This window comes from Equus przewalskii, chromosome X (assembly GCF_037783145.1).
Source record: "Equus przewalskii isolate Varuska chromosome X, EquPr2, whole genome shotgun sequence".
Classification (NCBI taxonomy): Eukaryota; Metazoa; Chordata; class Mammalia; order Perissodactyla; family Equidae; genus Equus; species Equus przewalskii.
In genome coordinates this window covers 29,341,145-29,367,431 of record NC_091863.1, presented here as the reverse complement: position 1 = coordinate 29,367,431, position 26,287 = coordinate 29,341,145, and the positions used below count along the sequence as shown (strand labels likewise).

Here is a 26,287-nt window from a genome sequence, read left to right as displayed (position 1 = left end):
TCAAGAAAGTAATTTACCTAACTCAGAAAACAAAATTAGACAATGATTATTTTCTTTCCCTAAGAAGATATCTGAAAACAAGGGAGAAAACTCTAACTTCCTGGAGCGTCCCTACCAGCTGTGGAATTCCTAATTCTGTATTTTAAATGAGAGTGAAATAAATCTCTACATTGAAGATGCTACTTTAATAAAGCTTCTCTTACTAGGTGCCAGGTGCAATTATTAACTGATCACTATTTTATTATTAATGACAACAATGTCAGAAGTATAAAAACAAAATATAGTATAATATAGTATAGACTAGACTCAACTTTTCATGAAAAATATTTAAGCACATATAAGAAAATGCTAAGCCAAAGATGTCAAAAGCACGGTTTGCAGAGTGCATCAGTTTTATACTTTAATATTTAGAGAAAGCGAGTAAATATTTAGCAAATAATTCAAAATTTTAATATACTTATCCCTTTTTACATGTACTTAGTCATTTAGTAATCCACCCCTTTGGGGGAAAAAAAATTTCCTAAATAAAATTTCATCCTTTCATTTTATATCTAATGTATTTTATTTTAATAATTTACATTTTGATATAATCATTTAAAAACTTCCCACACAATAAATACAGTACTAAACTGACCTTTGTTTTTAATCATATCCTATTTTTTTAAGCAAGGGTCACTTATCTGAGATTATATCCATGCCATTTATCAAAATTCAATCTCAAAGACTCACAATTTAAGTGACACACAGGAACAATATCATGATCTTACTTTCTAATATTTCTATTTTAAAAAAATAAATATCATATTCTGCTTTTTTAAATTTTTGTTGCTTAAGTGTAAATATTTGGTTTATGTACATCAAATGAATGTTTCGTATTACATACCAGCAGCTTGAACATAACACGGTCGAATAAGTGGTACCGTCTTTGGAATCATAGGAGAATTTGACAAACAATACTGAGTGTAAAGTTTTGAAGCCTCAAAGAAATTAATTCGAACTTGAATGCTAAAGTCATGAGTTGCCACCTGACAGAGAAAAAATACATTACACGTGTGACTATTTTTGCTATAATACATTTGTGATATAATTTTTTATTGGATATTTTTAAAGTGTACAACTTGATGACTTGATATATATATACATAATGAAATAACACAACACTCAAGCTAATTAACATATCCATCACCTCACAGAGTTACTTTTTTCTTTTTTTTTATGGTGGGAACACTTAGGATATTCTCTTAGCAAATTTCAAGTATAAACTACACTGTTGTTACCAGAACTACCATATTATCCAGCAATCTCACTTCTGGGTATTTATCCAAAGGAAATGAAATGAGGATCTCGAAGAGATACTCACACTCCTATGTTCATTGCAGTATTATTCACAATAGTCAAGATATGGAAAGAACCTGTCTACCAAAGGATGAATAAAGAAAATGTGGTATACACATACAATGGAATATTTTTCAGCTTTAAAAACAGAAGTACATCTCGCCACTTGCAACAACATGGATGGACCTGAAGGACATTATGGTAAGTGAAATAAACCAGACACAGAAAGACAAACAATGTATGATACCTCACTTACGTGTGGAATCTAAATCTAAAATAGTCAAACTCATAGGAGCAGAGCATAGAATAGTGGCTACCAGGGGCTGGGAGGAGGGAGATATGGGGACATGTTGGTTAAGGGGTACAAAGTTTTAGCTATGTAAGATGAATAAATTCTGGAGATCTAATGAGATATCATGGATTGAGTCAAACAGTTAGTAAAAGACAGTTTCAAAAAGAAAATTATCTTGTGACATTGAAAGTACATTTTTTTCAAAATAAGATGGCTCATTTTTCATGAGTTCCAAAAGAATTCTTAAAAATAAATAAATAAATTTAAAAAATAATTCTTATTAATTCAAAATGGACCAAAGACCTAAATATAAAATCTAAAACTTTGTAGAAGAAAATATGGGAAAAAAATCTTTGTGATCCTTGGTTAGGCAAAGACTTCTTAAATGCAATAATCCCAAAAGAACAAACGATTAAATTGTGCTTTATCAAAACTAAAAACATTTGTTTTGACAATGTTAAGAAAATCAAATTACAATCCAAAACATATTTCTAACAAAAAAATTCCAACTTGTACCCAAAAGATATAAAGGACACACAAAGATCAGTTAAAAAATAAAGTATCTAATGAAAACCTAGGTAAAAGATTTGAAAAGTCAATTCAGAAAAGAAAATACGCTTATGACATATTGCCACATGAAAGGATGTTTAACATCATCAGATATTAGGGAAATGCCAATTGAAAGCACAGGAGATAACATTTCGCACCTATCGCAACAGCTTAAACAAAAATGACCTTATCAAGTGCTGGTAAAAACATGAGGACTTAATACATTCACACATTGCTGATAGGATGCAGTATATTATAGTCATTTTGGAAAACAGTTTTCCAGTTTCTTAGAAAATTAAATATATATTTAACATAAGGCCCAGAACTCAGAACTTCGAGTGTTTACCAAAGAGAAATGGAAACTTATTCGTACAAAAATCTGCATGCAAATGTTTATAGTAGCCTTATTCATAACTGCCAAAACCTGAAAACAAGCCAAATTCTCTCCAAATGGTGAATGGATAACAAAGTTTAGTCAATCTATATAACAGAATACTTTTCCACAATAAAGTAGAATGAACTACTGTTACACATAATAATATGGGTGAATTTTAAATGCATTATTCTAAATGAGAGAAACCAGATTGAAAAGGCAAGCTACCTTATGATTTCATTTACGTAATATATAAGTGAAAAGGCAAAATTATACAAACAAAATGAGATCAGTGTTTGCCATGAACTGGAGGTGGGAGACAAGTTGACTGCAAATACGCACAAGAACAATTTAGGGGAGGTGAAGGAACTGTTCTCTATATTGATTTTTATATTTGCTATACAACTGCATAAAGAAAAGAAGTTAAAGCTAATCCCTTAGCTCTGATTTTTATACATCTGGCTTCAAAATCTAAAACAGATTAACAATATAGGCAGCTAGTCAGATGAGTCATAGAAGAATGAACACTTAGAGCTTCATAGCACCGTGGCAATTATATAGCGTTAGCCCTTCTCTTTAAAATGAAGACACTGTGCTCCAGCCTTGATAAAAACACAAGTGCGCATCAAGGAGAAGAAAAAGAACCAATCTCGATGTTTAGGGCCCACACCTCAATGAAAGGAGAGACTGACATCAGCCAAATGGTGGACAATCAGTTCCAAATGCCCATCCCTCCACAGAAACATTGAAAAGTAAGCAAAAGCTGTCAGGAGCAACTTTGAACTCTGGAAAATAGTCAAAGGTTTACAGCAAAGAAGTGAACACTGAATCAAGAAAAAGACAACTTAAAAAACAGTAGGATAGCTTTGTGGCATTTTTACTTGCCCTTGTGCCTCTCCCTTCCAGACACAGTGGAGGTCTTAAAGACGGCAGCCTGCATCCCGGTAACTGGGTTTGGATGGAAAAGAGCAGATCTTATTCACAAATCATTGTATTTGTGTGTTCTAACCTGTCTGGGGCTACCTGAAGGACTGATGCAAGGTGCCTGTCTTTCTTTAACCTGATCTCAAACTCACTCAGGTCAGAAAAGCAGTAGACATTGCTCAAAAATATTGTCAGGCAAACCAAAAACTTGGAGCCACGTGAGACAAAAGATTACGGTTGAAACATGCAAGCACAGCTTAAAACCTGGAAAGAAAAGCTGGAGAGAGAGTTTCTTTGGGAAATTAGAGCATTCAAAAGCACCCATGTGTACTGGGGCATTCAGGAAGCCACAAGCATGCCCAGGGAAGGACATGTGCTCAGGAAAGACCTGAGAAGACTAAGCTATCACCTTTGTCTGATCTCTAGGCTAAGTGCAATCAGGAAATAAAGGCTGGAATAGAGTTATAAATGGCCTGGCTAACTGCTGAATAAGAGAACTGGCACAGAGTCAATCCATAAGGAAATCTCTATCAAAACATTAGCTGAACATAAGCTAAAGGAACAGAGACTTCAGGGACCACACACAGCAAGGGCTTTGCAAAACATAATTTGGAAAAGTCACTAACCAAATGAATGACTGCAGCCTTCAACAATCAAGAACAGTAAATCTTGGGAAAAGGAGAGAAAATTTGATTTCCAGAGTTACCACATTACAATGTTCAAATATCCAGTTCTCAACAAAAAATCACTTTGCATACAAAGAAACAAGCAAGCACGGCCCATTCAAAGGAAAAAATAAAATGACAGAAGCCATCCCAGAGGAAGCCCAGGCAATAAACTTACGAGACAAATACTTTAAATTCACTGTCTTAAATACGCTCATAGAGCTAAAGGAAAATATAGAAAAAGAAAAAAGGAAAACAAGAAAATGATGTATGAAAAATGAGAATATCAACAGAGACAGAAATAATAAAAATAAATGAAACCAAAAGTTGGTTCTCTGAAAAGATAAAAAAGAAAAAAAGGACAAAACTTCAAGCCAGATGGAAAAAGGAAAAAAATCTAAGACATGAATAACTAAAATAAAAAATGAATATTGGACATTCCTTAAAACCATACAAAAAAAAGGATTCAAAGAGAATTTTATCAACCATTGTGTACCACTAAAGTAAATAATCTAGATGAAACTGACAGATTCATAGGAAAACAAAAATTACCAAAACTGACTCAAGAAGAAATAAAAAATATGAACAGACCTACAGAAGTGCAGGATGAATCAATAAGACTTCCCAACAGCACAACTTCATGAACGGAAGGCTCCACTAGTGAATCCTACCAAACGTTTAAAGAATTAATACTATACTTCTCAAAATCTTCCAAAAGAAGAAGAGGAGGGAAAACTTCCTAACTTATTATATAAGGTCAGCGTATCTTGATATCAAAGATAGATGAAGACATTACTTTGCACAGGGAACCTCCATGGGTCCCCCAGGCTGTGACTTGCTCTCAACTAACAGTCCCAAAAGTCAGGCTGGCGCATGTGGCCAGGGCAGAGAGCCAGGCTGCCTGAGCATGGCAGGGGCACCTCCGTGGAGTGGAGCATATTATAAGCATTATACACCATGACCAAGAATGCAAAGGTGTTTCAACATACATAAATCATGTATGTCATGTCAGTTGATACAGAAAAAATATTTGACAAAATCCTACACCCTTTCATGATAAACACTGAAAATGGTTAAGACGGCAAATTTTATGTTATATGCTTTTTTACTACAATAAAAATGTAAAATATTGTGTTCAGTGAAAGAAGCCAGACACAAATGGTCACATATTGTGTAATTCCTTTTATATGAAATATGCAGGATAGATCCAGAGACTGAATGCAGACTGGTGGTTGCCAGCCGCTGGTGGGAAGAGAAATGGGGAGAACCTGCTTAATGGGTAAACGGTTTTACTTTGGAGTGATGAAAACGTTTTGAAATGAGACAGAGGGAGTGGTTATACCATATTGTAAAGCCACTAAATGCCACTGAATTGTTTACTTTAAAATGGTTAATTTTAGTGGTTACCAGGGGAAGGGGAGTGGGGGGTGGGCACAAAGGGTGAAGGGGCGGATTTATATGGTGACTGACAAATAATAATGTACAACTGTAATTTCACAACGTTGTAAATTATCATAACCTCAATTAAAAAATGGTTAATTTTATGTTATATAAATTTCCCCTCAATAAATTATTTTTAAAAAAATAAAGGAAAGGGAAATCAATCAGAGGCTTCCAAGAATTCCCAAGACACCTACCATTTGATGATCTCAAGGTTTTACAGAAATAAAAAATAAGTCTATTTTTGTAAAATGATTGAGAGACCAGATCTCATATGAGATTATTTTATTTATTGAGATTAAACAGCTTAACTATTCTTCCCACCTAATATTCTCCTGTCTTTCACATGGATGCCTCTGACAGACAAACAGCTCACTTAAAAATTGAAACGGGGGCCAGGCCAGTGGCACAGTGGTTAAGTTCATACATTCCGCTTTGGAGGCCTAGGGTTTGCCAGTTCAGATCCCAGGTGCAGACATGGCACCATTTCTCAAGCCATGCTGTGGCAGGCGTCCCACATATAAAATAGAGGAAGATGGGCACAGATGTTAGCTCAGGGCCAGTCTTCCTCAGCAAAAAGAGGAGGATTAGCAGCGGATGTTAGCTCAGGGCTAATCTTCCTCAAAATAAATTAATTAATTTAAAAAAATTGAAATGGTCAAAACCTTGAATTCTAATTGGTAATTTATTTCCTCACCCTGAGCTCATCAATTAAAAACTAAAGAACCAGCGGACAGTGTGCCTGCAGTATTTGGAAGCGGCTCCAGACCCAAATATCAATTTTGGAAACTAAACTGAAAATTTTATAAATTATACAATTTATTAGAAATTTAAACTTATAAAAAATAAAATTATACATAAAAGAACAGAAAATGCAACTGAAGTAATGTCAATGCTAAAATATTTATATATGTAAAAATTATTACTGCATTTCAGCTTATTCAAATTATAAAATATGAAAATGATCGTCATTTTTTCTAACGACCCATTTAATTTTTTAACTATGTATTGATTTTTTATTAAAAACTAACATTATTTATGTTTGAAATAATTTTAGAAATATCAATCCTGCAACAACTGTTGCTCTATGGCTTATTGATAAGTTTCTAGGGGTGGGGAGAAGGGAAATAGGCCAGAATGGCAAACGTTTTAAATGTAGGAAAGAGACACATCTCAGTTTCCAAGATCATGACAACAAGCATTGATGGTTTCAGAGGGACATATACTTAATGCTGTGCCATACACATAAAGCCCATGCTGACAATCTGAAAAGGTCTAACTTAAATGAGTAGCTCAATAATAGAAAGGGTATACTTACAGCTCCAGTCATGCATATTATCTTACTAGGCAAAACACCTGGGTCTTCATTTTGTTTTTATTTAACCTTAGCTGGCTGCTATGGTCCGAAAGTGTGTCCCCCAAATTCATGTTGAAATCCTAACCCCCAAAGGTGACAGTATTAGGAGGTGGAGCCTTTGGGAGGTGCTTTATTCATGAGGCTGGAGCCCTCACGAGTGGGATAAATGCCTTATAGAAGAGACACTACAGAGATCCCTAGCCCTTCCACCACGTGAGGACACAGACAGAAGTCTGCGACCCAGAAGAGGGCCGTCACTCTACCATGGTGGACCCATGATCCTAGACTTCCAACCTCCAGAACTGTAATACATTTCTGTTGTTTATAAACTACCGAGTCTGTGGTATTTTGTTACAGCAGCCCAAACAGACGAAGACACCGGCTATACCACTGCTAGCTCCACCTCCTGTCATAGAATCTTTTGTAAATAGTCTGTTCTCATAACATAATTATAGAAGCCCAAAAATACTGTAGCATGTTTTATTTTCATGGATGTTTCATTTATTTTGACAAATCAGAGGAACCAACTCATTCCCATGATAATCTATTTCTGCAGTGACACCAGAATACAGACGTCAAGAAGTAAATTGAATAAAGATATATTTCATGTACAAATACTACCTGCTTTCATATTTCAGTCCTTAAAACAAAACTTTGCTTGATCCTCTTTCCACTGGAATTTCTCACTATTAATCATCAGCAACTAGTTACATTTTATCTCATTTCTATTTTTCCTCTTCTAGTTTGTCTGCCTTTTTTTTCTTATTTGGAGTATTAATATAAATCGATACTTTCTATCATATGTATTTTAATAGTTTTCATATTATTTCTAGGTTACTATCTTATTCTTTACGTTTTTTTCATATAACATATACTCATATTTTAAAGTCAAATAATATCTAAAAGTATGTTTGCCAAACCATCACCTTCAGCTGACTGTGATGGATGGAGATAGGTTCTCAATGGAAGAAGCTGAGGTGAAAGGAGGAGGAGGTTAATGGAAACGTGAAAACAAGGAAATGAGAGGCTAGGGTTCTGGACGGACCTCCAGAGGATACTGAAATCACTTAGAAAATGAGAGGAGTAGGGTGCAGAATAGATAAAAAGCCTGGCTGGTAGCAATGTCTAGAAATTACTACTCAGAGTAAGAGGGAATAGTAAATTCACATAATACAAAGTTCAAAGAAGCAGACATTTTTAACAGATAAAGACCATTTTTGGGGAGCCTAATCTGACACCCCAAAATGTGTCTCTTTGCCTTGAGGATTATTTCGGGCTGATTATTTTTAAGAACAAAAGACTCAGGAAGAAACTTTGACCTTTCCTCTAACTGCCTAAAAGAATTTAAGATAGAAGGCCTGTTCCAGGAAGGAGCTATCACCACGGAGAACTACAGTATAATATGAACTGGGTGACATGGACAGGGAGGAACTTAGCAAGGCCCATTTCATCAAAGTCCTCTCCATGTTCCATTGTCTTTGCAAGGCATGGCAAACATTTGTTTACCAAACATTTGCTTTTCCACCTCCATGTGACTTGCTTTCCTCCCCTTTGAAGCCCCAAACCACTACCCCCAACATCCTCCTTTGTCTTTAGCTGAAGATGTTATTTAAGGTGGTGGCTTCAGCCATTTTGGCAAGTTACTCAGTTTTCCTAGGCTTCTCCCATGTATATATGTTATTAAACTTGTTTGATTTTCTCCTGTTATTCTGTCTCATGTCAATTTAATGCTTAGACCAGCCAGAAGAACCTAGAAAGGTAGAGGAAAATTTCTTTTTCCCATATACATGTAGGAAAATCAACCCAGGCAGCAAGGCTGCCAGAAAGCATCACCTCTAGAGGCACACCCAGATCCCTAGGAAAGGCTACATGAGCAGCAGTGCCCTAGAGATAGCCACGTTCATAATTGAAGAAACCATGAATAGAAAAAAATCCCTAAAAACCTAGAGGACTTATGTAAATACAGGGATCCCAGAGGGCAGAGGGGAAGGGAAAGAAAGCCAAGTGTAAGGGAATTCAGAGCTAGTAGGGATGAGAATCTACTCACAGAGAGCTCCACTTCTGCGGATGAGTGAGGTAAACAGGGATCATGATGATTTAAATCCTGACAGTTATTGGGTATTAAGTCTTGACTGTCATTGGGTCTACTGCTGGGTCCCAAAGTCAGGGATGATAGGAGTGGAAGGCTGGAGTGGTGGGAGAGGTTTAACATAGAGCGTGATTGTGGGCTTTATTCAAGAATGTCTGATGTTGTCGATGATGATTATGTTGGTAATTATCAAGATAATTCAACGTACTGGTCTGAGCCCTTGACTGTCTCTTCTAATTTAAGATGAGGCTTTTCTCCCTCCTGAAACACATATATATTTTCTAAAACACTGTGTGAATTCACAGAGCTGAGAGTCAATCCCTGCCTTTTCTAATTGCCAATTGTGTGTATATGGGAAGTCATACTGGACTTGACTTCTCTTAACTCGCATCTTCACAGACAATTCACATAAAATGTGGTTTTACCCAAGGTAGCCCTGTAATTACCCAGAATGCAAAATTGAGAGGTTCCATGATTTCTTCACTCATGTAAGTCATATGCCCTCAGCAAAACTGTAAAAGTACAAGACTTATCTTTCACACAGAAACTCAGTGACACAGAGAGAGAAAAGATGAGTCCTATCATTGTGAAACCACTGAGGTATCCAATGAAGCTGGAAAACCCTGAAAGTTCTGTGATGTGTGCCAATCTAAGTGCTTTCCTAGATGTTGTCATTCAAACCAAGGAATACTGCAAGTTGAAAAACGATATTCTGATGAAGAAAAGATTTCAGTCCCCCAGCTAGTGTTGGTAGACAAAATTGCTTATGAATAGAAAAGGGGCTCATTCAAATATCCTCTCTTTTAATCCTTAAAGGATCAATCTTAGCTTCCTGCAAGAATGACTATAAATCTAGAATAACCATTGTGAAAAGTCTACCCAAAGTTTGCATATCCTTAAAGGGCAGACAAAGGTTGGTGAAAAAAAAAAGAGTGAACAATTCTCCCTCATTTTCAAGAGCTTTAAGGCAAATATAGGGCAGCTGAGATGAGAGCTGCAGAGAGCTGCAGAGCAACTGAGCCGCTACGGCTTAACCAGCCTGTGCCACAGGGCAGAAGCTGAGCCAAGCAGCAGGAAACGAAAGGGTAAAAATAGGGGGAGATCTATACCAGGACTGTCAAGTACAACTTTCTGTGATGGTGGAAATGTTCCGCACCGTCCAGTAGCCATATGTGGATACTGAGAACTTGAAATGTGGTGTTTTGACTGAGGAAATACACTTTTAATTTTAATTAATTTATGGTTTAATGTAAATAGTCACACGTGGCTAGTGGCTACCATCTAGGGAAGCACTCTATACACTGGCCCAGAAGACATGTGAGTGGCGCACAAGGAAAGGAAGGACTTGAATGACCTGGTGTAAACAGACTACTCCAGCCAAGGGTACCAAATACAACTGAAATTACCCTCCAGCTCTTTTGATTGTACCCAAACCGGGTGCAGTGTAGGAAAGGAAGGGTTGCAACTAGGAATAAATCAAGTCTTTTATTGCTGATTTCACATTTTCCTGCTACATAGATCAACCAAGAGAGCACCCACTGGCTATTTACATCTACACACACTCTCACACACACACACACACAAAGACAGACAACTTATAGCTAGCTATAAACATAGTGGAGAATATTTGAAATGACTGGAAATCAGATAATCAATTTGCCTCACTTGCAAAAATTTAGTAAGTAAATTCTCACATGGTGCGCTGTCAATGCAGGATTTTATGTTCTTCTCATTGTTGGACTGAATTATACTCCAATCCACTAAGTAAGTCTCCCTTTAAAATACCCAGTAAAGGCAGAACAATTCAAAATCTTAAGCAATGTGTGGTACTCCAGGGAACTGTAAATACATATAATTTATTTTAATTTTATAATCAATTTTTAGCACCTTAGAAGAGCCACAATCTAAACATTTAAAGACAGACTTACAAGTTTTTAATTGTTGATAGTAGTAAACAGTAAACTGGACTCAAAAAATGAAAATATCAAATTGCATATGCATTCTCCCAAAAAGTCATGTAACAGATTTAAGTTGGACTATACATTTTTTTTAATTTTTAGTGACACTTAAGTTCAATGCTTTTGTGGATGAATGATGACATTAAACGTAGTATGGGGCCAGCCCGGTGGCACAGTGGTTAAGTTGGCATGCTCCGCTTCCGCAGCCCGGGATTCACAGGTTTGGCTCCTGGGTATAGACTTAGCTCTGCTTGTCAAGCCACACTGTGGCAGCATCCCACATAAAATAGAGGAAGGCTGGCACAGATGTTAGCTCAGCGACAATCTTCCTCAAGCAAAAAGAGGAAGACTGGCAACAGATGTTAGCTCAGGGCCGATCTTCCCCCCAACACACACAAAAATAATACATACTTCCACTGTACGAAAAAATAAACCACAATATAGACTTATTTAAGAGGCGTAACTTGACCTTAACATACTTAAAAACACACAGATTAAATTACTGTACAAACTTATTAGTTTAATTTCCTTACTGAAGAATGTTTGTGTGTGTGTGTATGTGTGTGTGCGCACACCTCTGTGTACATGCAAGATGCAGGCATTGAATAAGAGAATGACATACCTTAATACTTCAAAATACTAACTTATTATAAAAGGATTATTTTCTTTTTGAGTTTTTGTTTCTATCAAAATTATAAGAGTACATATTTTAAAAAATTAAACAAAAATAATCCAACTAAAGCTTATTTTGAAAATCAGGATTCCCTTCCCTCTACCATTGTATATTCACACACACGTACACACAGACACATATGCACACGTACATGCACAAACACATAAATAAATCCAGATACAATAATTTTCAAGTCTCTTAGTTGTTTCTTTTAGATTTAAATGACCTAGATAGAGTGTAATAAAAATGTCTCAAATTTAAATTTAAGTAATACACAATGGAATTATATTAGAAATCAATAACTGAAGGAAATTTGGTAAATTAATAAATATGTGGAAATTAAACAACATATCCTAAATAACAAATGGGTCCAAAAAAATTATATAAGAAATTGCAGGGGCTGGCCTGGTCACAGAGTGGTTCAGTTCGTACACTCCACTTCAGTGGCCCGGGGTTCACTGGTTCGAATCCTGGGTGTGGACCTACACACCACTCATCAAGCCATGCTGTGGCAGCATCCATGCAGAAGAACTAGAAGGACATACAACTAGGACATACAACTATGCATTGGGACTTTGGGGAGAACAAAGAAGAGGAAGATTGGCAACAGATGTTAGCTCAGGGCCATTCTTCCTCACCAAAAAGCATACCTTAAAAAAAAAAAAAAGAATGGAATACTACTCAGCCATTAAAAAAGACAAAATAGTCCCATTTACAACAACATGGATGGACCTGGAGGGTGTGATGTTAAGCGAAATAAGCCAGACGGGGAAAGACAAATACCGCATGATTTCACTCATACGTGGAAGATAACAAATACATGCATAAAGAGAACAGATTAGTGGTCACCAGAGGGGAAGGGGGTTGGGAGTGGGCAAAAGGGACAAAAGGGCACATATGTATGGCGATGGATAAAAATTAGACTACTGGGGTAAGCATGATGAAGTGTATTCAAGAATTGATAAACAATAATGTATACTCAAAATTACACAATGCTATAAACCATTATAATCCCAATAAAATTACTTAAGAAAAATAAACCAGAAACGGAAAATAAAAAAAAAAAAAGAAATTCAAAACATTGATGAATACAAATGAAAACACATCATATCAAAACTTTTGGGATTCAGGTACAGCAATGCTTAGAGGGAAACGTATAGCTGTAAAACCTATACAAAAAAATGAGCAAGATCTCAAATCAATACCCTAACCTTTCATCTTAAATAACAAGAAAAAAGAGAAGCAAACTAAACCCAAAGCAAGCAGAAGGAAGTAAATAATAAAGGATAAAATGGAAATGAATGAACAAACAATATAAAACACTACAGAAAATCAACAATACCAAAAGTTGAATCTGTAAAATGTCAACAAAATTGACAAACTTTTAGATAAGCTGACCAAGATGAAAAGAGAGATGACTCAATTTAATAAAACCAGAATGAAAGAGAGGACATTATTACATACCTTACAGAAATAAAAATAATAAGAAAACACCCTGAATAATTATATGCCAATAAATTAGATAACTTAGATAAAATTTCTCAAGAAGAAACAGAAAATTGAACCACCTTCACCCAAAGGTAAAAAGTTCCAGTTATAAGATAAATAAGACCTGGGGATATAATATACAGCATGGTGACTATAGTTAACAACACTATGTTGTATACTTCAAAGTTGCTAAGAGAGTAGATCTTGAAAGTTCTCATCAGAAGAAAAAAAATTTGTAACTGTGTATGGTGATGGATGTTAATGAAATTTACTGTGGTAATCATTCAACAGTATATACATATATCAAATCATTATGTTGTACACCTAAAATGAACACGTTATACATCAATTACATCTCAATAAAAAAAAAAGAAACAGGGAAATTTGCCTGGAAGAAGTATTAGAGAAAACTACTAAGATACAGATGAAGTGGGGAGGGAAGTATGGGGGAACTATTGGCCTATAGTTTTCTGAAAGGAAGCCAGAGAACTGATTCCAGTAAAATACAAAGTTTCCAAGAGAGAAAACATAACTACTAAAGGAACACAAGGTCATTTCAGAACGAGCAATAGGAAATTAAACCAACATTCAATGGGCTCCATCCAAAGTGGGTCATAAGATAGAGGAGACTCATGTGAAATCTATATGAAATCTAACAGGCAATACTGACAAAAAAAGAATTGAGGAATGAGAAACAAGAGGAACTCTCCTTTTATCCTGGATGCTATAAATTTTTACTAAGAGGAATATATGCAACAAATTTTTTTAAAAGTTTACCCATGATTTGACCAGACACAGAAATGCTATTCATGTTTAAGAACTGGGATAGCAGATACCTTGTCAAGTAGTGTAATCATGCCATCTCCAGTGACATGGAATTAATTTTTTGAGTTGTCTTGTATAGATTATGATCTATTTAATTCAAGATAATGTTTCCCAATATTCTACAAAATCCTGACAAATGTCAATTTCTTTTCTTTGATTCCATTCTATTATGGGTTTTTCTTTATTTGCTTCTACAGACAACTTTGTAAGATATAATCAAAGGCTTAAGCATCTAGAAATTATTCTCCAAATAAACTTAATCCTAGAAGAAACAAATTGTGACTGCAAATTTATTCCCAAAAATATGGAAAATGGAACACAAAAGAGACCATACAAAAGTGCTAATCGACATTTTGATGATTGCAACTTTATGAAATTGAAGATTTTGAATATTAATGACTAGGAGGAAAGTAATAAACCTAAAGAATGGATATGAGAATTTTGTGTCCATAGGCTGAAGAAATATATACTATTTTCTGTCACGTTTGGATTTATAACATGGTATCATGAAGGCTAAGTGGGTCAGGAGGCTGAGGACATAAGATCATATAGCCCAAGCTCTACAGGTCACCAGCAGCTAGCCTTGACAAGTCACTTCGTCTCACTGTGCCTCAGCTTCAACGATTGAAGAAAGGAGAAAAATCTAAGGTCTCAATGCTTATCTTATTGGATTCATGTGGAAATAAAGTGATATTGGATATAAGGGCACTTTATAAACTCTAAGTACTATATAATTATCAATTAAAGGATGGTTATTATAATTTAAAAAAGAAGTAGAAAATTTGAACATATCTATAACAAGCAAATAAATTGAATTAGTAATCAGAAAGAAAAGCCCAGGAGCAGATGATTTTAATGGTGAAATACATCACTAATTTAAAGAAGAATTAATACAACCTTTATAAATTCTTTCATAAAAGAAGAGGAGAAAACACATCTCAACTCATTTTAAGAAGTCAATATTACCCTGATACCAAAAACAGACAGTTAAAAAACAAAAACACAGTTATAGATCAATATTCCTTATGAATATAGATGCAAAACACCTCAAGAAAATACTAGGAAACTGAATCCAGCAATATATAAAGAAGATTATACTCCATGATCGAGTGGTATTTATCGCAGGAATATAAGGTTGGTTTAACATGCAAAAAATAAATCAATATAATGTACCACGTTAATAGAACAAAGGGCAAAATCATGTGATCATCAAAATGAATGCCAAAAAATTTACAAAATCCAGCATTCTTTCATGATCAAAATACTTAACAAACTAGGAACAGAAGGAAACTTCCTCAAACTGATAAAAGGAATCTACAAAAAACACACATTGCTAACACCACATTTAGAGGTGAAAGATGTATGCTTTCCTCCTAAAATCAGCAACAAGGTAAAGATGTTTGTTCTCAGCACTTCTATTCAACATTGTACTGGAGGGTCTAGAAATCAGGCAGTAAAAAAAGTAAAAGCCATCCAGATTGGAAAGGAAGAAGTAAAATTTTCTCTATTTGCACATGGCAGGTTCTTGTATATAGAAAATTCTAAGAAATCTACTAACAATCTATTGGAACTAATGAATGAGTTCAACATTGTTGAAGAATGTTAGATCAACGTTTAAAATTAATTGTTTTTCTATACACTTGACATGAACACTTTGAAAATGAAATTAAGAAAATTCCATTTACGACAGCATCAAAAATAATTTAGAAAAAAGTTAATAAATGGGAAATTTGTACACTGAACACTACAAAACATTGTTGAAAGAAATTAAAGAAGATCTAAATGAATGGAAAGACATCCTATGTACATGGATTATAACACTTAACATTGTTAAGATGGTACTACTCCCCAAATTGATCTACAGATTCTTCATAACCCTTATCAAAATCCCAGCTGGATTTTTTGCAGTAGTTGACAAGGTGATTCTAAAATTCATTTGGAAATGAATGGGACACAAATTAGCCAAAAATATTACCAAAGAAGGAGAACAAATTTGGTGGACTCACATCGTCCAATTTTAAAAATGACTAGAAAGCTAGAGTAATCGAGACTTTGGAATAAGGATAGATATATAGATCAATGGAGTAGAATTGAAAGTCAAGAGATAAACACTTTTATTTATGTTTAATTGACCTTAGACTGCAGTGCCAAGGCAATTTAATGGGGTAAAATAATATTGTCAATAAACGGTCCTGAGACAAATGGACATCTCATGCAAAAGAATAAAGTTGGACTCTTACCTTACACCATATACAAAAATAATTCAAAATGAATCATAGATGTAAATGTAAGAGCTAATACTATAAAACATAGAAGCAAACAAATTTTCATGACTTGGGTTAAGTAATAGCTTCTTAGATATGACACCAAAAAGCACAAGTGACAAAAGAAAAATATCTACATTGGACTTTAGTCACATGTGTCTTTTATATTGGCAAATGATAATACCCAGTGTAAAGAAGATGTGAAGAAAAGACCGCATGGTGCCTCACTAGGATGTAAGCTTTCTACTATAACCCCAAGGTCAAGAACAATGAAACATATCTAGTAGGTGCCCAATAAATATTTGTTGAATGATGACTACTGAAGGAAATATAAATCGATACAAGTTTTGTGGTAGCAATGTGGGTATATGTACCAATAATTAAAATACACGTATCCTCTCCTCATCAATTCCAATTCTAAGTATCCAAAAGAAACAATACAACAAGTTCTTAGAAAGAAACGTGCAGGTTTATTCACTGCATTTTAACTCATTCATTGAATATATATTTACTGATTGTCTGATGTGTGCCAAAAAATACACTAATGCTACAAATATAATGCCAAATTATATATCATATTGTCTTCCTCCTTTGAATAATAATATGATTGATGGCATATAGATATTTCACTAGATTAGAAAAACTATATCTATTCTGGATTAAAATTTGTGTTAAGTACTAGAAAGATTACTTCCCAACATGGGCTTAAAATGTTATATTGCTTCACAGAAAATTAGGAATAAGGTAAGCCAAGAAAATAATTTGACCTTGTTCTGGAAATTCTAAACAACGCAACACGGTAAGAAAAATAGGTAGAGATTATAATTACTAAAACGGAAGAGATAAACAACAATACTTGCAGTCCATTAAAGTATTCCTGAAAACTCTAAAGTAAATGGAAGGATAATTAAAAGCAACTGAAGGTTAAAGTGAGACAGATAGTTTTACACCTCATCAATATTATTAATTTTCAAAATATAAGAGCATAAAAATATATAAAACCCAAACATTACACTGTACAAAACAGCACAGAAAAATTACTTCAAAATATTTCAAAATTTTGCTGAGCAGTAGAAAAGGCTTTAATAAAATAAAAGCCATATCTTATTTCTGAATAGGAAGCTCAATTTTATACAGAAATCACTTCTCTCTAAATTTTTGTTTAATGCAACACAAATCAAAATCCCCATAGAAATTTTAGCTATAAACTTGAGAAAATTATTCCCGTTCATCAGGAAAAATAAAACAGAAATAGCCAATAATATTTTGAAAAGAAAAGAATAGAGGCTACTTATCCTACCAGAGTTAAAAGAATTTTAATAGGACCAACCAGGTCAAATTGTTAGCAAATAAATCATTACTGTTGTTATGCAAGAAAAATCAAAGAAACATAATTTAAAATGTATCTTTCGCCTATCAGACTGGCAGAACATTATATATGCATACATACGTAACTGATGCAACCTACTCGTGCAAAGAAAGAAGACAATGAGCAACATTTTACACTGTTACTGGCAGATAATATAACTGGTATAATCTTTTTGGACAGCAATTTGATAACATCTATCAACAGCCGAAAACATGTGCCTAGAGTTTTACTAAATTATTACACTTCTAGGAAGATATAATGAAAACATATAATGTGAAAGCAAACATTTGTCTACAAGGATGTTTCCTACAGTTTCATTTATAAAGGCAAAAAAAGGGAAAAATCTTAAGTGTACAGCAAGAAGGATTAGTTAAGTAACTATAACAAAGCATAGCCAGAAAATAATAAAATATAGGTGCTGCAGCGGTTAAGTGTGCACGTTCCACTTTGGTGGCCCGGGGTTCGCCAGTTCGGATCCCGGGTGCGGACATGGCACCGCTTGGCACGCCATGCTGTGGTATGTGGTAGGCATCCCACATATAAAGTAGAGGAAGATGGGCATGAATGTTAGCTCAGGGCTAGTCTTCCTCAGCGAAAAGAGGAAGATTGGCAGCAGTTAACTCAAGGCTAATCTTCCTCAAAAAAATAAAAAATAAAATATATCATCCCTAAAAAATGACACTGTATTTAGAATAATGACACAAAAAGCAAGTCATAACATTTTAATTGATACACTCAGTAAAAAGTGCAGGTTAAAAATAGTTCATAAATTATTACTTCATTATAATTATAGATGTAGAAATATAGGTATAGAGATAGGAGAGAAAAACAGCAATATCTCAAAATATAACAAGGGGTCATTGTTAAGCATTAGGATCTATTTATTGTTTATTTTTTCTTTCTGCTTTTCTAAATTTCTCATTTAATTTTGATAATAAAACTTAATAATCAGGAAGAGAATCTCACTGATATGCAAGATTAAAATATAAGTTGATGCTTACAAAACTTGCAAATGGTTAGGATACGTGAGAGGTGAGTAGGCTTCGAAAGATATTAGAATACTGTAAAACTTAAAAGATAAACATCCTCCAAATCTCTTCAAATATTGTTAATTATGCTTTTTGTCTGAATTAGAAAGACAAATTAGAGATTTCATTATTCAACAAATAACTGTAACACCTTGACAATATTTCATGTACTTCAAAATCCTTTGCTGAAAAGATAAAAGGAAAAGCTAAATAATATTTGTATTCTGATATTATCTGATAGCCTAAGTTAGGCCAAAGAAAAGTATTCACAAGACAATTTTCAAAAAAAGCAAAGATGTTCCCTCTCTTCTTGATAGCCTTGCTAATAAACACTATCTATCTACATATCACTGTTCATTAACATAGACGAATAATTACTTTACATCAAACTTACAGAAACTAAATACAGCATAGTATACATCTGAGTATACTTAGTGTTGTGTATAAGATAAAAGAATTTTCATTTTCTTTAATATCTGAAAAGTAGCCTTTGCTACCTCACCCACTATGGTTGTCTAAAACTAGAACAGACACGAGTGAACTCTGTAGACAGTATCATTCCATGTGAATCACATGTGCACGAAAACCACAAAACATAGCCCAGCCAATGTATTGTACTTAAGAAGGCAAAACTAATCTGTAACATTTTCTTAAATCTAAACACGTCCTCAAACGTTCCTTACTTTTTCTTCCTAAGAGCTAAATAACAGCTATCACTGCTCCTAAAATAAAATTCAGTCTCAGCAAACTATGTAGTTTAGTAATATTACTAAAAAATGGATTATTAAAGAAAGTACTTAGCATTCAATACACTTTCTTCTTCTGTTATTAATTATTTTCATTTAGTTCATTCTCATCTATACTTATTAGGTACAATGGACCATACCAGTTGTGTTGAAATATAAAAAATGTTTTAACATAAGAATCTTACACTCTAACTGCCATATAGAAGTTTGATTCTGGCTTGGGAGGATGTGGCAATATGCCTTTCCACATCATGGGTAGCGAGAATTTCTCTCCTTGGTATTTTTGTTGCAGAAACTCTGAAGCAAAAATGTATCCGAGATGGTCCCTGAAACTTTGCCAATGGTACCCCTTCCTCCTTCGCACATTCCAAGAAAGGTACTTTCTTTGATTTTGTTTGCTGTTTTTAAATCACTAAACATCAAGGGACCCTATAAAAAGAGCCAGTATCACAGCAACTCCTCTTAAATCCTCCTAGCACATCTTTGGTGGCTTCAGGTAGTGATTCCAAGAGTCTTCAGCATACCCACTCAGATATAAGTACAAAGGAGATGCTAGCTCAAATATAAGTGATTTTTTTGCTTAGTCTCAACTTTCCTCTCCTTCATAACATGTCATATCTTGAATTTTCTAGAAAGCATAACCAAGACCACAAGACCATAGCTTCCTTGTGCGTGCCCTCTGCACCTCTTGAGACACTCTGCAAGCATGAGCCAGATACCTCTGGCAATCATTTTACTGAAATAAAGGGTACACCCAGGCATGCTCACAAATTACAAAAAGACCCCCTATAAAAAAAGCTTAGCTGATCGTTGATAGCTTCTGAGTTGGGATTATCTTAACTCCACTACTCTCCAGTAATATGAGTAATACAGTGCTGAACTTACTTCTGTTGGAGAAAATGCTATGCCACATTCCAGAGATGTCTTTTCCTCTAGCTCCAAAGCATATATGTTAGGAAATGCAGGGTCTGTGAATTCCCCTACAAGACAAGAAAAAGGACATATGAAAAAAAAGCCAGATACTTACCTATAATATCATTGTTAAACGTGGAAATGAAACCTCGAGAAACTGCATTAACACATTCATAACAGTCAAAAAGCAGCCGCTGAAATATTGGTGCAGGGCTGCATAAGGGTGCTGGGTCAAAGAACTGCTCTTAATACGAAGATTCTAATCAGCAAAAGTGATATCCAAACATGGTGCAAACATACATTCAATCAGCAGAACAAAGAGAGTAAATCCACTTTAAAAAATCTCCAAAGTTCAAGAAGCACATAACAGTCATGTTCAGATGAATGTGGAAAGGAATAAAGGTGAAGGTCAAGTAACTGATTGAATCTTAGGTCTGAGAAAGTTGGGAGACACCTTCTCCAGTGGAGATGGAGCAGGGAAGACCCTGATGCCTCAAAGAGTCCACAAAGAAGATAAACACAGTTTTATACAGGGAAATTTTTCAACAAAATGGAATCACTCCAGATACAAAAGCATTAGGTGGAGATACAGAAAAAATTGTCAAATAGTAATGCAAGCCTCAGGGTCAAAAAATACAACCACTTAAACAAACTTCATTTATTTATTTATTTATTTATTTATTTTATTTTCTGGTGAAGAAGACTGGCCCTGAGCCAATTTTCCTCCATTTTTTTTTTTGTATGTGGGATGCCATCACAGCACGGCTTCATGAGCAGAGTGTAGGTCTGCGCCCAGGATCTGTACCCTTGAACCCTGGGCCACTGAAGCAGTGTGTGCAAACTTAACCACAATGCCACCGGGCCAACTCCTAAATAAACTTCTAAAAGAAGTTCCTGAAAGATCAAATGTTAATTACAGTAGCACCTTTGTCCTCATCTAAATGATTCTAAAAATCCTCTTTTCTCCCTAAAGTTTTCTGATTAATCCAAGGAATGATAATTTCAATTGCCCCTGTCTGGAAAAGAACTTCAGTAACTCATCCCACTCTCCTTCATCCTACTCAATTTCACTCACCTTGATGTATGAATAAAAACTATTAAACAAAGGAACAAAAAAACTCATTAAGGGTATATTACTACAAGCATTGTTTGCAGTGTGGGAAAAGATACACATATTATACAGCAAAGAACATCCACCTAGAATGGATATATACCTAGAACACAGAAAACATAATAAAAATAGATGGATAAATAAACCAATATTCATAAATATACTTGGAGTATATATAAACACATAGCTTTTGAAATGCAATAATCCAAGATAGCCTCAATAAATATTTCTCTTGTGCCTATAATGTGCACAGCACTATACTGGACAACTCCAGAGAAAACGAAAATTGAAAATGCAGTCCTTAACCTCACAGAGCTCACACTGTAGCAGCAGACACAAACAGGTACACAACTCTTTCTGATATAAGGCAGAATTTGGTTAGTGGTGTAATAAAATTTACACGATGTCCTAAGGCAGCAAAGGTTACAGAAAGTAATTTCAACCAACTGGATAGGGGTGGGAACAGGGCTAATGACTCACAGGATGCAGGAGGTTGAAGTTAATTTATAAAAGAGGGTGGGATCTCAGGCAGCAGGGACAGAAGAGGAGGAACCATCCTAAGAGAAGGGAAGCACAGTGCCGTTGGGAGGAAATGCGTAACACAGTCTCGCAGTAGCAGAGAGAGCCGATGGAGCCTACAAAGGAGAGGCGACTGGAAAGACAAGGTGGAGTCACCCCAGCGCATCTCCACATTTCCTCTCCCATAAGTCCTCTGTCAAAGAATCCTGCAACGGTCATGTGGAAAACCAAGTCTAATTCGTCACAGAAGGGCACTGATGTGTTAAAATACTTATAATAATAAAAGAAGTTTTCAGGACATTTTAAGTATAAACTTTACTGCAAACTGTTAATAATCATTAAGATCAACTTATGTACCTCCTAGACTGTGTCAGCAGCCTGCTGAGAACCACGCTATTGGTAACAGGAAACCAGCAAAGCTTTTTAAGCAGAGGAGAGGTGTGATGAGATCTTTTGCTTTAAGGCAACCACTCTTTGGAATAGGTATGAGGAGAAAGGGTTGGAGGCAGAGAAAGCATTTACAAAGATGACGCAGTAGCCTAGAAGGGCGGCTGAGCTAGGGCTAAGGCAGAATTGCGGAAAGAAATGTACTTTGCAGAGCAGCTCTGAAGAATAACCAAGAGTCTGTGATCCATTGAACAAGGTACATGAAAGTATATAGGGAGAGTAAAGTGTTAAAGCAGCTAAAGTTTCAACACTCAGATTTTTACAAAATGAATATAGATTTTACACATATTTCCAACTGCCTTTTGTTATCATTCCTGGGCTATTCCACAGTCCGCGTGAACACAGCATGCTTACCTAAACCTGATCCTCCTCCTGTGCTACACCAACTATGAATTGTATCTCCAGCCACCTACTTCTTACAGTCAAAACCTGAGAGTGATCTGAGACCTCCTCCTCTTCCCTACTACCCATGTCCACTTGGTAACCAAGTCAGAGCATTTCTAACTTCTCAGCACCTTGTATTCTCTTCTTTCCCATCCCTGGCATCACTGCCTGAGTTCAGGCTCTCATCATTTCTCACCTGTATGGCCACAACACCTACCTGATCTCCCTGTCGCTCATCTCGCCCTTCCCACACTCACCTTCTCCTGCAGCCCATCCTTGACTTTGCTCCAAAAGGCAAATTAGTAAAGTACGAACCTAATCACACGGTCACCTGGATATAAATCCTTTAATGGTGCTGCCTAACCTCTAGGATAAAAGTCCAGAAAAGACCCTTCGTAACCTGGATCTCACTTGCCCCTCCAGTCCTGCCTCTAGGCTCTGGATATCCCGAACTACTCACCATCTTGACTCACTGATAGGCCTTTTCTTGCATTCTTTCACACATCCCCTTTTCTTGTGTATCTCCTGCTCATTCTTCAAGACTCAGATTAGGCATCAACTTCTCCAAGAACTCTTTCCTTATGACTGATTCTTGGCTAGTTTCCCCTAATATATGCTCCCTTAGCACCACACACTGCCTTGTCTTATATCACTGGCCATGCTATATGGTAATAACCTGATTCTTTGCCCACCTCTCCTGTAATACGTGGTCTTCATTTGTCACTTAGATCCAAGAGCCATCTTTCTCTGCTCTGCTCTGTCCTGACCTCTAAAGACTGATTCAGGCAGACTCCTTGCTCTTCTGCCTCTAATTTGGTTCAAGCACAGGGGACACCAACAGGATATCAGAGAGTAGGAGGTATATTTTATGCCCTCATGTCTTCCTGCCTTGGCTACACTTCTGGCAATAGCTGCATTCTTTTACAGCTATAGCTCTTATCAGTTGGCCCCTCTTTCATAGTTCCACCACTCACAGGGCTCCAATAATATCTTGCCTCCTCTGGCTCCTTCAGGCCTAGAGGTGGTAACAGCTTCACTCCTTTTTGGTTTCCTTTATTCTGCCTCCCATCTCTATAGATAATTCCTCCATTAACTTCTGTTCAGCTAAACTCTCTGAGTGAGTCAACTGTTTACTACTGAGACCCTGACTGATAAACTTACTGTTCACTTCTTGAGAACATTCAAGATACCTTATTATCTTTATAGATGCAAAGTCTGGTATCTAGCCTATAATTGGTTTTAACAAATATTTGTTGAAGAAAAAATGACTAAACTAATGGTTGGCAAGCATTTTCTGTAAGCGTCCAGATAATAAATATTTCAGCCTTTGCAAGCCATATGACTTCTACCACAACTATTCAAATCTACCATTATAGCATGCAAGCAGCCATGACCAATATATGAACAAATGAGTGTGTCTGCATTCTAATAAAACTTTATTTATAAAAACAGGCGTCAGGCGAGATTGAACCCCCAGGCCTTAGTTTGCCAAGCCCTGGAGTAAACAATTGAAATGCACTTACGAAGGTGTCTATTTTTTAAAAGTTATTTAACACAAAGATACCTAATACATAAGTAAACATATAGAGAGAGCTCTCCAAACACATTTATCTGAGCTTCTTGAGCAATTAATAATTTTATTTTTATTTATAGCAAATACTTATCCATAACATACTTAACTTACTATATTAAGTCAATAAGCATGGTTATATGTCATGCATTACCAAGTGTTCTGATATTAATATTGATGTATTTCTAGAAAAGAAACACCATGACGGGTTATAGAGTATAAGAAAAACATGTATCGAGTCATTAAAAATATTTAAGAATAATTCTCCTTGACTTATAGTATTTTTTAACATTCTACCTTAGAGCAACTTAAAACTGTTTTACATTTACAATAATATCATTATAGAATAAAATATATACCTGATTTGTCTTTAAAGTCCATTGAAAATTCTTCAGAGTATTCTAGATTAAACTCCACTCTGGCACGTGTCATACCTTTGTTTTTTACTAAAAATGGAATAATCTGGGTAGAGCCAATATAAGTGCCACTGAAGTTAAATACATCCTAAAATTTTAAAAAGGAAATAATAGTAGAGTAATATTTTATGAAAACAATATAAACTAAAAATTATACTGTAAGAGAGTATATCTTAAAAGTCCTCATCACAAGAAAAAAAAATTTGTAACTATGTTTGGTGACAATGTTAACTAGACATTGTGGTGATCATTCTGCAATATATACAAATATTGAATCATTATGTTGTACACCTGAAACTAACAATATTATATGTCATTTATACCTCAATAGAAAAATTATACTGTTATGTTTATCAAGGATATTACTAACTACAGTACTCTGTAAAAATTAGTCACATTTTCCTCCCCCCCACCTCCTATATGTTACCAAATCCCATTAATTCTGCCTCCTTCATCACCTTTTATCCTTATCATAATTGTGTGAAGTTAGTAACTCATCACTTTTCATTTCGTTTCTAGATTTTGACTTTCTCCAATTCTCCCCTACACAACTAAGTCACAATTAAACTAATTGAAAATCTGAGCACACCACTTCCTATTTTGAAATTTGGTGCTTCTCCTCCATCTACAGGACGATGTCCAAGCTCCTTAGCAGGGCTCATACAGTTCCTCAGGTCCTTCCCCTGCCTCATGCTCCAGTCTCACCTAGCTCCACTCTCACCCTACCGCTTCATACTTCAGCAAGCAGTATGACTTGTCCTTTCCAACCAAGCTCTGATGCTTCAGCCTTCCTTGTCTTTATCCAGGTGTCCCTTCTGTCAGGAAGGCCCTTCGCTAACTTGTAAGCGCCTGATAAAATACCATGCCTCCTTCAAAGCCCAGTTAGATAAAGCACAGTGAATTATGCTGTGCTCAGGACTACATCCCTTCCTTATATTTACTTATTTTATGACATCACAAAGTCGATTTACTTCTTCACATATCTGCCTCTCCTAGTGGACCTTAAGCCTGATTCATTTTTGCATCCCTGGGACCTATCTGACACCTAGTTTAAATATATAAGGAATGTTTATTGAATGCATCTTAACTTTAGCTTATATGCCAGGCATACGCCTACACCACAAAACTTTGTAGGATTCCTCCTTCTGGTAGAGTTACTATATATACCCTACTATTCCTTAGTAAAAGAATTACATATAACATTAAAAGAGAAAGAGGCAACAGTAGCCTAATGTTGAGGAAAATACTACATTAAGGTCCACTGACCACTATTTGTTTCACTTAAAATATCAACCCAGTTCTACAGGTGAAATCTGTAAAATCCAAAATGGGTAATGAAAGTTTAATACTTTATATATGCAAAAAAATCACTCCTCTTATCCCATTCTGGCTTTTCTCATATGCTCATTTGGATAAAATTTCCTAATTGTTATTAAGATACATAGTCAACACCATACAGTTATTAGATGTGTTGCTGACAATATCTGGTGATACTAGAATATTGTTTTTAAAGGGCAGATAGGCAGCTATGTTTAAAATCCAACATAATTAGG

At 35.4% G+C, this 26,287-nt stretch overlaps 1 protein-coding gene across 1 annotated transcript in view; it reads right to left on the bottom strand.

Annotated features, from left to right (window-relative positions):
• The window catches only part of CFAP47 (cilia and flagella associated protein 47), a 422,907-nt gene that overhangs the window by 330,164 nt on the left and 66,456 nt on the right, over positions 1 to 26,287 (bottom strand). The window contains exons 20-22 of the mRNA XM_070603391.1: positions 24,678 to 24,822; positions 20,261 to 20,355; positions 884 to 1,025 (exon numbers count right to left, since the gene is read on the bottom strand). Of these exons, the coding sequence (XP_070459492.1) occupies positions 884 to 1,025; positions 20,261 to 20,355; positions 24,678 to 24,822 (382 nt within the window). The remainder of the gene's footprint in view (positions 1 to 883; positions 1,026 to 20,260; positions 20,356 to 24,677; positions 24,823 to 26,287) is intronic.